The sequence below is a fragment of the Hevea brasiliensis genome, chromosome 4 (assembly GCF_030052815.1).
Source record: "Hevea brasiliensis isolate MT/VB/25A 57/8 chromosome 4, ASM3005281v1, whole genome shotgun sequence".
In the NCBI taxonomy this organism is placed as follows: domain Eukaryota; kingdom Viridiplantae; phylum Streptophyta; class Magnoliopsida; order Malpighiales; family Euphorbiaceae; genus Hevea; species Hevea brasiliensis.
In genome coordinates this window covers 116,307,741-116,321,166 of record NC_079496.1, presented here as the reverse complement: position 1 = coordinate 116,321,166, position 13,426 = coordinate 116,307,741, and the positions used below count along the sequence as shown (strand labels likewise).

Sequence of the window (13,426 nt, the reverse complement as noted above, 5' to 3'; positions counted from 1 at the left end):
CCAAAATTCTTTTCAATTGGGTCCCAAAATATAAATATATGTATAATTAAATATTAATGACGATGATGATGATAATAATAATAATAACAACTAAAATCAAATCTTAGAACCAATGCAAACAATAATGAAATAATATATTTGGCTAATTGATTTTAATATTAATATTTAAAACTAATCATTTAAATTAAATTAAAATTTGACTAGTAAATAGTTTATAAAATATGTTTAGAAATAATATTAAAAATATATATAAATAAAGGTATTATAAAATTATAAATTAGTTAGATAATATTAAAATAATATTTAAATACTATATATAAAAATTTTTATTTTAAAATTCAGGTTATTACAGGTTATCATTCAATTAGTATTAGGCTATATTTAGTATGGTGTAATAAAAGTTATAATATAATTGTGATTATATTATATATTTAATTACATTTTTTGTTAACTAAAAAAAAGTTAACGTAATAGAATAATAATTATTTAACGTAATTAATTATATTTTAAGTAACATAATTAATTATATCATATCATGATGCAATCATGATTACTTATTTAATTTTTTTTATTTATTATCAATATTATCACCGTTACTCTACTCTCACACCACCGTTACCAACACCACAATATCATCATTATCACCATCCTCTTACCATAGTTTTTTAAGGTGCGCCTAAGGGGAAGGGGACCCAAGCTCCTGGCTCAACACCTTTAATAAAATGTATTTTAATAACAATTTCTACTCATATATATAATATAATTAATAATAGTGATGTAATAAATAATAAATTAAATAATAAATTAAATATAAAATTTATTTAACATTATTATTAAAATTATTATTAAAAAATTATTTTTTTAAAATACAGTAATTAAAAAATAATTAAAAATTAAATTTAATAAATTTTAATTATAAAAAAATAAAACTTTTTTTTTTTTATTTTACATTTGTACCGTTGTCACTGCTTAGCTATTTTCGTCTCTGCTACAGCCTGTCCACTATCCAAATTGACCTTTCGCGTGGATGAGGGTTGAGTAGGGTCCAAGTTTGGTGAGAGATTGCATTTATTAATGGATTGGTTTTCGCGAAGTTGAAATTGCTTGCAAAAAATAAACCCAGAGTCGGAGACCATTACCGTAATTATTGTCGATCTGTTCCCGTGTTGCCTCCTCCCTAATCCCAAGCCCCATCTACGGCTTGGAGTTTGATTGCTTGTTTTATTTCAGATAGATCTGGGACGCACTTCTTTTGAAGAGGAAAAGAGGACTAAAGAAGCTTCAGCCAGCTACTACCCGAACGTTTTGATAGATCGACTGTCCATCCGTTTCTTTCGGGGTATTTCTAGATCTCATTATTTTCTCATCTCTGCCTTTATTTCATTTCATTTTGTCATTGGATCTTGTTTTATTTTTTCTCAAATCGCTCCTTTGTTTATTTTCATTTTAATCGGCGGGTTCACCGTATTGTTATGCCCAAATTTACATGATTTATTATTGTTTTGATATGCGCACGTAGTAGCAGCAGTAGTACAAGAACAAGAAACGAGTGAAAGAAATGGCAGAGGACAAAGGCATAGCAGAAGGTGAAAAGAATGAACAAAGATTAATTGATAAAAAGAAGCGCAAGGGTATTATGTCTCGTATCTGGAATGGCATTTTTAGATTCCATGGGGACGATTTTGAAAAGAGACTGCAAAACATTTCCAAGGAAGAAGCTGCTGTTTTATCTAGGATGAAAAGGAGATCCCTTACTTGGAGGAAGATGACCAGGAATCTCATTATTTTCTCCATCATTTTTGAGGTTTTTGTCCTTTCCTTTGCTGCTTTACGACGAATTCTTGGATTCCTATTGGCAATGCATCGCTTCAAATTCTTGGATTCCTAGTCTCAGTTACTCCAGTTTCTGTTTAGCAGCCTGGAAATTTACAACTGCGTGTGTTCTCAAAATGGGATGCTCTTTGATATCCATTGTGTAGTTATATCTGCCAATTACAAGTATATCAACACATTTGTGGATATCCTTATATTGTATTCCAGATGATTATAAATTCACCTGTAATGTTTTAACCCATGCAAAACAACAGGTCTAAGAGCTTCACCATTTGGTGTATAGGCACTTGCTAATGCTAGTTTAAATTTGACGGAAGTATAATGTTGTGAAGTTGGTAATTCATGGTTTTCCCCAGTCATATGTGGCAGTCTCCCCTTCTTACTATAATTGTTCTTTAAATCCAGGTAATTGCAGTGGGTTATGCTATAATGACGACTAGATCAATGGATTTGAATTGGAAGATGAGGGCATTTCGAGTTTTGCCAATGTTTCTTTTGCCTGGTTTATCGTCCCTTGCTTATTCAGCATTTGTGAGCTTCACAAGGATTTGTAAGTGTCTAAAACTTAGGATTTTTGTTTTTTGAAGATTTCTCATGTCAAGCAGAGCATTTTGTCTTTTACATCTTAAAATATTAGAACTAGTTTGCTCAGTTAGCCTTAGTGTCAAATATTAAATGTATAGTTAATGAGCCAACATTGAGTTTTAAACAGCAATATATTAACCTGAAACTGAAGTTCAAAATAAAAATAAAAGCTTTAACTTATATGCTAGTGTTGTTAGGCCCAATAGCATATGCAATAAGAAACAGAATTCCAGTCCAACAAATACAGAGGACCAAAATAAAATGGGAGAGTGGTGATTATTTTTATTAGAAGGGGGTGCCAGTGCTTAGACCTAAGATTTTATATGTTTGCCTGCCTTTATCTTGATTTCCTAAGTACAGTTTGATATACCAATGCTTTTTTTTATCTTGAATTCCATACTGTGTTAAATGTAGGATTATCACACTAATTATCCTCGAGTTACATGTTCATGTAGGTGATCGCAAGGATCAGAAAACTCTAGAAAGGCTTCGAGCTGAGAGGCAAGCAAAAATTGATGAGCTTAAAGAGAAGACAAATTACTACACAACGCAGCAACTCATTCAGGTAACAAATAACTATTATGTTTTATGTTTTCCATAGAACGCTCTTTGGTTTTTTTTTCCCCTAGTTGTTTGTGTTTGTTTGTGCATGCGTACATGCATGTGTGTTAGCGTAGGGTTTCTTTCAAAAGTTTATTACTTGAGGTATCAGCCTGGATGCATTTAGTAGGTATATTTTATCATTTCTGTAGATTTTCAGTTGGCAAATGATTTATTAATTTGATGAACAGGATTCATATCGCCGACCCCAATTAGTTTGGGATTAAAGTGTATTTGTTTTTGTTGTTGTTGTATACATTGGATTAGATTAGAAGCAATCTTTTTGTTCCTTTATTTAGGCTTTCCAAAAAGAATCTTAAACTTTGGGCTTTTTTCAATTGCAATCCATTTTTTTTTTTATCAAGTATAAGAACTTTCAAAATCATTACAATTTTATCCTCTAGTGTTAATCCAGCCAAATCAAGCAAGAATATTTTTAATCACTAATGACAACCTTGTAATAATCTGACCTTAATGCGCATATAGGAACTTTATTGACTTAATAAAGGGTAAAACTGAAAATATAGTATCATCTTCAACTTAGAGCCCAGTTAATTAGAGAAATCGGTTCAATAATGATGCTGTTCCAATACTTAGTAAAGGGTCCTGAGATTGAATGAATGGAACTAAGATAGGGAAACATACCTGGCAATCCCTTTTTATAGGCATCGGTTGGACTCCTGCTGGGGAGGAAGTCTAAGTAGAGTAGGACTCTGAGTCCCGGATAAGGTGGGATGCTTATCCACTGCAAATAGAGTTTATGTCAGACTAGGATTCTTGCTTGGTTAGGCGAGTATCTTGGAATCTAGTCCTTAATGCTTGGTAAGCGAATCATTCGCCTGTTCGAACCTTGAAATTGTTTGGGTCTTAATTGCCTGGGTGTTTGGGTAACCAAACCGAACACACGGATGTTTAGGGTGTATTATGTCAAATAAGATCCATTTTGAAACCCAGGCAAATTCAACAAATAATCCATTATTTCTCAAATCTATTCCATTCAGATTATAGGTCAAAGTTGTTTGAGCTACACTCACACCATTTTTTATTAGTGTTGTTTTCCTAATCATGGTGTGCAGTGATGTTGCGGAAAAGGGAGTGAGAAGCTCTAAGGTTAGTCATGGATGAATTGAGAACCTTTTCTTTTGAGGTGCCCATTGAATTTGAGTCCAACTAGAGGTTTTCCCCATTCCCAAATTGGTAAAAAAAATCCTTTGCGTTTTATTTATTTTGCACCTAGTTAAAATCCTATCAGAGTATTAATGATAATCTGGCTTGATTTCACTGGAATATATTTCTAGGCTAAAATGGTATTATGAATGTTCTTATGATTAATTGTAATTGAGCTTTTTATTTATATAAAGTGATGGTAGGTAATTTGTGATATGGCCTAGTAACGAGATATCTTTCTGCATTTTCTTCTAGTTTTTATTTTTGACATTAGAGTTGCTCTGTGTTGGAATCTTATTCTTAGGTGACATTCAAATTCAATGTAGGCAAATATAACATAGTCTAGGTTAAATAGGTTTTCAACTTAGTGCTTATTGGTATGATTAATGGACTTTTTTTTTTGGAAGTTTCTGCAATGCCATCATCTCATATTTGGGCCTTTAGCTGAGTGTGGAGTTGACTAGTGATTACTAGAGGTTTGTATTTACTAAGCTTTTATTGTTATACTCCTCTACACACTTGTAATAAGCATATCTTTACTTCCATGGTCTTTGATTGCAAGCATTTTCATATGAGTATGAAGGCATGAATCCATAGTGAGACTTCCCATTTCTCATCTGCTGCAGGCCTGCAGCTACCCTCTTCACTTTTTCTTTTTAAACCATATATATCATTAAAATAAAATCCCCTCTTTCTCAGCTCTTAAATTCCTTCAACAGTAATGTCTGACTCCTGTACCATTTTGTCTCCAACATTACTCAACTACAATGCAACCTGCAACTCTACCCAAAGTCCCTAACTTTTAATGTAGAACTTGAAATAAATCTTTGGAAAAATTAGAGGTTGGCGTTCTGTAGGACAATTTTGGATGGATAGGTTTCCATGTGTTATTTATTTGAAACATGAAATTTATTATTGAAACTTAAAATTTATTTTTCCCATAGCCTGCAATTTCAGATTTTTCTGAGTTGTTTTGATGGTGAAATTGATGTGAATGACTCGGGAAATCTTAGTGGTATTTATGGATTACACATTAAAGGTGGGACTTTTATAGACGTGACAATGCCTTAGAGTTGGGGATGGAAGTCTGGAAGATTGAAGCTGCAAGCCAACTGATTCTATTAATAGTGCAGTGAACAGTAACATGCTCCTTTAGAGGAAGAAAAGCGGAGAGATAGAAAGGAAAATGAAGAGATACTAATATACTTTTACATTTTAAATCCTTAGAAAATTATGTAATGATAAATCCCTAGGGCTGGTCTACATATTGGAAAATTTATTACAAAATTATATATTTTTGTTGGAAAACTACTAGAACTTGCTTTCTAATAATTTTCTTTATGAAAAACTTATTTTCCACCTGTTACACATGTAGGCATTATTTTGAAGCACTACCACCACCATCATACACGCCTCCATCATCGACTACACCATGATTATTGGCATGGTTACTGAACTTTAATGTCTTAGCAAAATAACTCAATTTTGATTGTGTTGCATTAAGGTCATTGTTGCCGGATTTTGACAAGATTTAATCCAAAATTTTTATAATAATTAGTAATTTTTTAAATCTACTTGCAAAAATGATATTTTTAAGACAATTACAATTAAGTGACTTTGCTTATGCAAATTTAAGTTTAGTGATTGTATTGAAATTTATTAACAGAGAAATAATCATAGGTCAAATTAAGCTAAATAAAATGAATAAAGTTTTTTTCTAGTTTTTCAATATAAAATTAAAATTGTTAGTGGAATCAAAGTATTTCTATGCCAATAAAAGCATGAACACATGGTTAAAATTGGCAAACTACAGTAATGCCATTTTTTCTACTCTGACCTTGAATTAAAAGGATCATGGTGGATAGCTCACTTAGGTCTCAAAATTGGATATTTCTTAGCTATATATGCAATGGATGGGGAATATCTCAAAGGAAAATAAATGTAAATAAAATATTTTTATTGAGCTGATGCAACAAGTGGTTTTATCCTTTAATAGGAATGTTTACGATACCATGTTTGTGAATTTCCAATTTTAGTTTAAACCCGGGTCCATGCAGAGATATGATCCTGATCCAGCAGCAAAGGCAGCTGCTGCCACTGTCCTCGCGTCTAAGTTGGGTTCTGATTCTGGCTTGAAAGTGTCTGTGGAAGATGAAGCTAAGCTTAACATTCCAACTGGGAAGAGTAATGATGTTGAGCTTGTGCAAGCTAGTAGCCTTAGAAATAGAAAGCAAGTACACGCTAGATCCAGTAGTGCAGGGAGTGCTCCAGTGCTTCATCCTAACGAAGAAATGCTATGCTCTGCACAAAGTGAAGGTCTTCAAACTTCTGAGCATAATCAGCTTGTCGTTGAGCATCACAATCCACAGGCTTCTACCATGCACGATGGGGGATGGATTGCTCGATTGGCAGCATTACTTGTCGGTGAAGACCCTACACAATCTTATGCACTGATATGTGGAAACTGCCATATGCACAATGGTGAGTGGACTATGGCCTACACTACAATTTATCAATTCGTGTGTCTGGATGGAAACTATCTCCTTCCATCTATGATTTGTTTGTTCCAACATCATATCATGAATCCCCAGCTATCTACATTTCCATTTCTATGAGAAGGCGTGTGTTTGTGTGGTCATTTATCCACAAACGCTACAATTGTTTGTGTTAATTACCGAATTTTATGGCTTGTTATTGTTTTCCACAGGGCTCGCCAGGAAGGAGGATTTCCCGTACATTATTTACTACTGCCCCCACTGTCATGCCCTGAATCAGCCAAAACAATCAAAAGACCGTGTTACTGGATTTAATTCCCCGAATTTGGGCAATTTGAAGGCTGGAGACAATGTTGAAGCAGTCAACAATGCCAGCAACTCCCAGAGTGACAGCATTCTCCCTAGCAGCAGCCCTGTCAGAGCTGGTTCAGAGAATGAGGAAGTAATTGAAAGGCAAGCATCAGGGGAATTGGCTAGTTAACATTGGACTTCCGTGATTACTGGTGATAGGCCTTTCAACTGATCTATAGGGTGTGGGTTGACAATGAGGGATGGATTTGCATTAGTTTTGCTTCGCGTGTTCTTGTAACAAGGTGTGCATGAGATTTGGCGGTGTTTGCTTTGTACTTTATACTGATACATGTAGATGATGTCTCAATTGTAATGGGGGAATTGTTCATTTCGTCCGATGGAATTTTTCTCTTATGGCAAGCTCACTACTGAAAATTTTTTCCATTTCTGACAATAATTTTAATCATAAATTTGTTAGAAAAAAAAATTGTAAAATATTTTTGTAAGTGACTTTTTATTAACAATTTCATCTGGAAAAAAAGTCATATTCGTTTGGCTAAATAAAGTTTTAAGAGCTTAATTAGAAAATTTATGATTTCAATTCAAAACGTGTAATTAGCCAGCACGTTTGGAATTGGAGTGTATTATTTGTTAACAGTTTCGATTGGTGGGAGCCAGGGAGGCATGCGTGGTGTAGCATTAGGTATATAAATATTGATATTAATAAAATTATTATTAAACTGACAACAGATGGGATATTATGGGATTAAAGTGATGCAAATAGAAATTTATTTAAACCTTAAACGTCAAAAAATTAAACCACACGTTATTTTTCTAAATTTTTTTACAGAACATGAGGGAAAAATTAGCTAAAACATTAATTGATGTGTGTATAGATGTACATTACAAAATAATAAATATTATGGTAAGTTATTTTTTACTCTTTAATTTGCGTTAAACTTAATATATTTATTCCTATATTTTTAAAAGTTAATGATTTAGTCTTATATATTTATTTCGTTACACACTTAAGTCCATTCATCAAATTTTAAGTATTTTTCTATTAAATCCGAGGAATTTCGATGGTCAAATTAAAGAAAAATATTTTAAAATTTAAATCCCTTAAATATCCCTTTCTTTCCCTCTCCAATCCATCTGAAATCCATCGGATTTCTCTCTTCCTGTCTCTCTCTTGTTCTATAACCCAAGTGGCCTTGTTCCTTTCCGCACACAGCCTCTGTATGTATCAACGTTTCATCATTTGCTCCTAATAAACTTTTCAATTAATTTATGAAATAAAGAATTTGAGAACTGAAATTTTTCAATTCATCACTGAAGAAAGCTCAATTTCTCAATTCTTCATCATTGAAGAAAACCCAATCACTAATCACTGAAGAAATAAAGAATAGAAAATTCCTCATTCTTGTTCTTGTCCCTGACTCCCATTCAACAGCTCACCTACGGAATATGCTAATGTTTTGACATAATTTAGACACTAATAAAATGTAACTTACCCTAAATACTATCTGCAACTCATATTTCCAACGAAACTGAAAATTTAATGCATAAAAAAGCAATAATTCAGATGGAATTTTGAAATTTAAATCCATAATCTATCACAAACATAACCAAAACCCACACAGTAGGTGAAAAAACAAAATAGAAATCAGTGACTAAAGCAATATTTACACTAGAGAATCCCATTTTATAGAGTTGGATATGGAAATTTGTAAAACCAAAGACACAGTTCGGTTCAGGCCATTCTGCTTTTATGCAGTGCCCTTGAGATGTGCAGGTACATTGTAATCATCTACAAGAACCTGCCCATGATCAACCTTGCAATCTTTCTCTATCTCGTCAAAGTAATCCTCTCGGGCATTATCAGCTAACATGAGGGAAACTAACCAAAAGAGGGCTGAATCAAGAGAAACAAAAGCACCACCCCCGAGGAGACCTGTCTTAGCAGTGGGGCAATCTGTCTTGAGATTGTGATGAACTTTCCGATTCAAGTGAAGCTGCTCTGTGATTGTTGGCCACAACAACAAAGCAGCTGCTAATCCCGCCGTAAACCTGAAATAGGTACCCACAAAAACACGTCTCAGAGACCAACAAAAATCCATTTAATATTTGATAAAAGGGGAAGGGGGGAAAAAGAGCAATCAAAAGAGAAAAATGGTATTTTTCGCCCATTATAAGGCAATCCGAATAAACCAACCTCTCAGTGTTTTGCTATGAAACAGCATTTAGACTAGAAATAACCCATAACCACTATTGATCTAGAGAAGTGGATGGGTACTTCCCTGTGGCCATGCAATAACAACAATGCAAAATAGACACAGTAGATATAACATTGTAATTGCAAAATGATAAATTTATGCTTACAAGGCAATGTTGAAGAATACAAGGAAACTGGTACTTCCAAACATTGCAGACTGCGGGACAGATTTTCCTTTGTAAGGATAAAATAGAGACAGAAACCCAGCCACTGCAGATGCTACGAGGAATGTAAAAGAGAGATATCCCAATACAATTGTAGGATCAGATGGATACTTGCAAATAACACCACCTTTACCAATGATGGGAATTCCAGCTGCAGGCTATAAAACCCCAACCCACCCAAAAATATATATTATATAAAAAAAATGAAACAAAAACATTCAAGTGAACAACAAAATAAAAGGAAAAGGCAAACACCAAATAGAAAAGGGTCCAACTAAATTAAACGTAGGAGATCAATACCTTCTTATTTTCGGCGATTATCCCAAAAATGAACGATAGTACCCCCAGAGTCGCAACAATTAGAGACATTTGACGAATAGTAACAGCCATCAATAGATGCTTCAATAAATTACAAAAGAAGAAAAGGCGGATGAAATATACCATATACGCAGTGAAAGGGCAATTTTGTTTCTCTAATGATTCAGAATTCTAAACAGAATATTTCAATACAAATACATATATAGAAAATCAACCAGGAGTGATGTGATTCAGTTCAGAACAAGGAGAATTATGAAAGATTACCTGCAGCGACGACAAAGTTACTCAAGGTGAAAGAGAGAGGATTCCAGAGAATAAAACGATTTTTAAACAAATAAATCCCCTGCCCTCTATCTGATCAGAATCTCCCAGGATATAGAAGACAGAGAAGAAGTCTTCGTTGAGTATGATTCTAAATTCCAACACGTAATATCTGCTTGGAATTTTTTTTAATGGGCTCGAAGTCCATTATTGCTGGTTTCGGCTCCGGCCTGCGGCCTCGGAGAATGCAAATACGATGGAATTTATCTATTAATATTAATATAAATGTAAATTAAATTTTTTATTTAATTAAATATTAATTTTTAATAATAATTTTATAATTATGTAGAGAATATTTTTGTTCATTCTATAATTTTTCTCTATCCACTTATATATAAATATATATAATATTAAAATATTTTATTAAAATTAAAATGAATTTAACATTATAAATTTGTAAATATTTAAAAGAATCAATTAGTGGAAATAAGATTTCATCTTTAAGGGTTTTTTTATAAATTTTAATATAATAAATTAAATAAATTTTTATGAATTAGTAATATTTATATAATTAAAATTATAAATTTACTATATTAAAAATTATAATAAAACAAGTAAAATTATTATTTAAATACTATTAAAATTTTAATTTATGACTAATTATTATAAATTAGAAATAAAATTTATTTAGGGTTTAATAACAGAATATATGTTACTAAAAGTTATTATCGATCACAATAAATGAATAGTTTCTTGTTACACGATGTAGTTTTATTGTTAAAAATTATTAACAATAAAATAATTTTAGATTGTGTTTTATCACTAATAGTTTTATCGCCAATAATGTTTATTGGCGATGAATAATTTAACTATCATTATAAATATATTTTATTATTTTTTTAAATAATAAAAATAATAAAAATTATTCTAATATATATATTCTCTTAAAAATAAAAATTAAAAAAAATCTTAAAATCTTATATCAAATAAAAGCATTATTTAATTTTAAGCATTATTTATTTTTTTCATTACCTCAATTTTAATATTAGAAAAAAAATTAGAAAACTTTGCATAAAGCTATATATCCAAAAATCTCAAAATTAATATTATAATAATTAAATAAGAAAAAAGAGCGATGCTCCAAAATTGATATACGTTTTTTTTTTATTAAATGAAATACTTTTACAAGGCCCAAACCCACTGAAAATAAATATTGCCAAATATCTTCTTGAGGAGAAAGATTAGAGAAAGAGGTTCTGGGGAAGCAAAATAACTTTTATGTAGGAGCCCACATAATAACTTTCAACTGCCGAAAGTTCTTATGTTTCCCATACTAACCCTCAACTCAAACTTCCAACACTTCCAACTCTTCTTTAAACATTCTTACCCTAAATTTGACAGAGACAACGTTATACATTTGGATTCCAATGATAATATTTGACGGATGTTATAGTATGATTCTTATTTTTTTATCAATAATTAAATAAAAAATTATATGAGATTGTATAAAATAAAACAACATGAAATTTACACGTGTTTTTCTAATATTTTTTAGGTATATTATATAATATTAATATAATTACATACTTATATCTAATTAACATATATGTAGTACATTTATATTAATAATAGATTATACACCTTAATATTATAATTTGTTTCTTTAATTTGATACATGTGTAACATTCATACTTTCTATTTAATTTAATTCCATGATAGAATTCATTTATAAATAAATTTCTTTATTTAGTATATTTCATATTAAATATGAAATTTATTAAGATGAAATGAATTTAATGAATTTTATATTTGAAATAAATAAAATAAAATAAAATTATATATAATAAAAGGATAATTTTATCACTTGAAATATATATAATTTTAAGTTTGAAATTTATTTGTAAATTCTATTTTCATGACTTGATTTCTGAGTCGGACCGGCACTAGAACTTGGGTCGGTATAAAGCTTCCGAAACCCGTAGTAAGCCTAGTTATTTTTAGACCAATCATAAAGCCCATGAATGTAGTTTAATTTCAAGAAAACAAACGGACAGAGTCCAATCATAAATTGGACTATACAACAGGAAGCATTAACTCACCCGATCTATAAACACAAAATATCAAAACCTGGAGAGCTCAGCTCACCCACACAATCCTCAAACAGATAAATAAATATTTGAAAGCTCAGCTCCGTCCATCCACATAAATAAAATCCCAAGCATACAAGTAGTCTCACGCGACTAAGTTCCAATAACTTAAGTTATTATAACCCCAAATAAAAATAACACACTACTAATATATGCAGAGTTCTAGAATTGAACAAAAGATAATGAAGTAAAACTGAACTTTTCTGCTTCAACCTACGAGAAAGAAAGCAGGTTATTTTTAATAAGTCCACCTATCACATGAGGAAAAATAGTTGAACAGGGGTGAGCGTTCGACTCATAGAGTAAGATATTGATTTTAAATATAATTTCTATAGCTATCTAGATCTAATGCATTTTCTATATATAAAATACAACACAATCACATAGTATCAAACAATTCAAGCAATATTCACACAAAAGATAATTTGGAGTACGCATACACCTGTGTATCATATCAATACATATATTGGAGCTGATCCCCTATACAATTCTTTTAATTCAATACATGCCGGCGAGGTCAACTCAAGCCGGACTTTTGCTTAATAATCCAAATACGGGGGTCAGTGAGATCAACTCAAAGTTGTACTCACCCCAACTTATCCATATATAAGGATTGGGTCCTAATGAGTCAAGCTCCAGTCATGACTACCCGTCCTACCATATCTATATCCACACCATACTCATGCCGACATATGCACACAGCTCCAAATTACCTTAAAGCGATATCTATATATAAGTTCATCAATAAAATATGCAACATATATATATATATTGTAACGGCCCGGCCCACTAGTGATATTGTCCGCTCTGGGCCGAAGCCCTCACGGTTTTTAAAACGCGTCAATAGGGGTTAGGAACCTCCATCTTATAAACCCAGCATCTCTCCCGTGTTTTGTCGATGTGGGATTTGCCTAGGGTGTTACAATCCACCCCCCTTATGGGACTCAGCGTCCTCGCTGAGGTTTGCCCCACCATCATTCAAGGTTGCACGCGGAGCGGCTCTGATACCACAAATGTAATGGCCCGACCCACTAGTGATATTGTCCGCTCTGGGCCGAAGCCCTCACGGTTTTAAAACGTGTCAATAGGGGTTAGGAACCTCCATCTTATAAACCCAGCATCTCTCCCGTGTTTTGTCGATGTGGGATTTGCCTAGGGTGTTACAATCCACCCCCCTTATGGGACTCAGCGTCCTCGCTGAGGTTTGCCCCACCATCGTTCAAGGTAACGGCCCGGCCCACTAGTGATATTGTCCGCTCTAGGCCGAAGCCCTCACGGTTTTAAAACGCG

The 13,426-nt window shown here is 32.5% G+C and overlaps 2 protein-coding genes across 6 annotated transcripts; one reads left to right on the top strand and one right to left on the bottom strand.

Annotated features, from left to right (window-relative positions):
• The first annotated feature begins 988 nt into the window (after positions 1-988).
• LOC110662086 (uncharacterized protein At2g24330) lies at positions 989-7,391 on the top strand. 5 transcript variants are annotated; one of them, XM_021820961.2, is made up of 6 exons: positions 989-1,339; positions 1,520-1,804; positions 2,239-2,383; positions 2,874-2,983; positions 6,243-6,666; positions 6,893-7,391. In XM_021820961.2, the coding sequence occupies exons 2-6, from the start codon at positions 1,559-1,561 to the stop codon at positions 7,159-7,161; spliced, it is 1,194 nt and encodes a 397-aa protein (XP_021676653.2). In that variant the 5' UTR covers positions 989-1,339; positions 1,520-1,558; the 3' UTR covers positions 7,162-7,391. The 5 variants fall into 5 exon arrangements, with proteins under 5 accessions (XP_021676653.2, XP_058002159.1, XP_058002160.1 ...); XM_058146176.1 differs by having other exon boundaries at positions 999-1,339; positions 1,526-1,804; positions 6,222-6,666; XM_058146177.1 differs by having other exon boundaries at positions 999-1,339; positions 1,523-1,804; positions 6,222-6,666.
• A 1,160-nt stretch (positions 7,392-8,551) lies between these two features.
• LOC110662085 (uncharacterized) lies at positions 8,552-10,200 on the bottom strand. Its single transcript, XM_021820960.2, has 4 exons — positions 9,993-10,200; positions 9,711-9,809; positions 9,354-9,568; positions 8,552-9,041 (listed from the first exon to the last, which is right to left on the bottom strand). Exons 2-4 carry the CDS (start codon positions 9,798-9,800, stop codon positions 8,741-8,743), a joined length of 606 nt encoding a protein of 201 aa, XP_021676652.2. The 5' UTR covers positions 9,801-9,809; positions 9,993-10,200; the 3' UTR covers positions 8,552-8,740.
• Positions 10,201-13,426: the final 3,226 nt, after the last annotated feature.

What these genes read in the sequence shown, in the direction of transcription:
- LOC110662086 (XM_058146176.1), top strand. Translation starts at nt 1,559, where the DNA reads ATGGCAGAGGACAAAGGCATAGCAGAAGGTGAAAAGAATGAACAAAGA. An exon ending in TGTGAGCTTCACAAGGATTT is followed by an intron (nt 2,384 to 2,873) that starts GTAAGTGTCTAA and finishes ATGTTCATGTAG; the next exon opens with GTGATCGCAAGGATCAGAAA. An exon ending in CAACGCAGCAACTCATTCAG is followed by an intron (nt 2,984 to 6,221) that starts GTAACAAATAAC and finishes TTCCAATTTTAG; the next exon opens with TTTAAACCCGGGTCCATGCA.
- LOC110662085 (XM_021820960.2), bottom strand. Translation starts at nt 9,800, where the DNA reads ATGGCTGTTACTATTCGTCAAATGTCTCTAATTGTTGCGACTCTGGGG. An exon ending in TAATCGCCGAAAATAAGAAG is followed by an intron (nt 9,569 to 9,710) that starts GTATTGATCTCC and finishes GGGGTTTTATAG; the next exon opens with CCTGCAGCTGGAATTCCCAT. An exon ending in GTATTCTTCAACATTGCCTT is followed by an intron (nt 9,042 to 9,353) that starts GTAAGCATAAAT and finishes TACCTATTTCAG; the next exon opens with GTTTACGGCGGGATTAGCAG.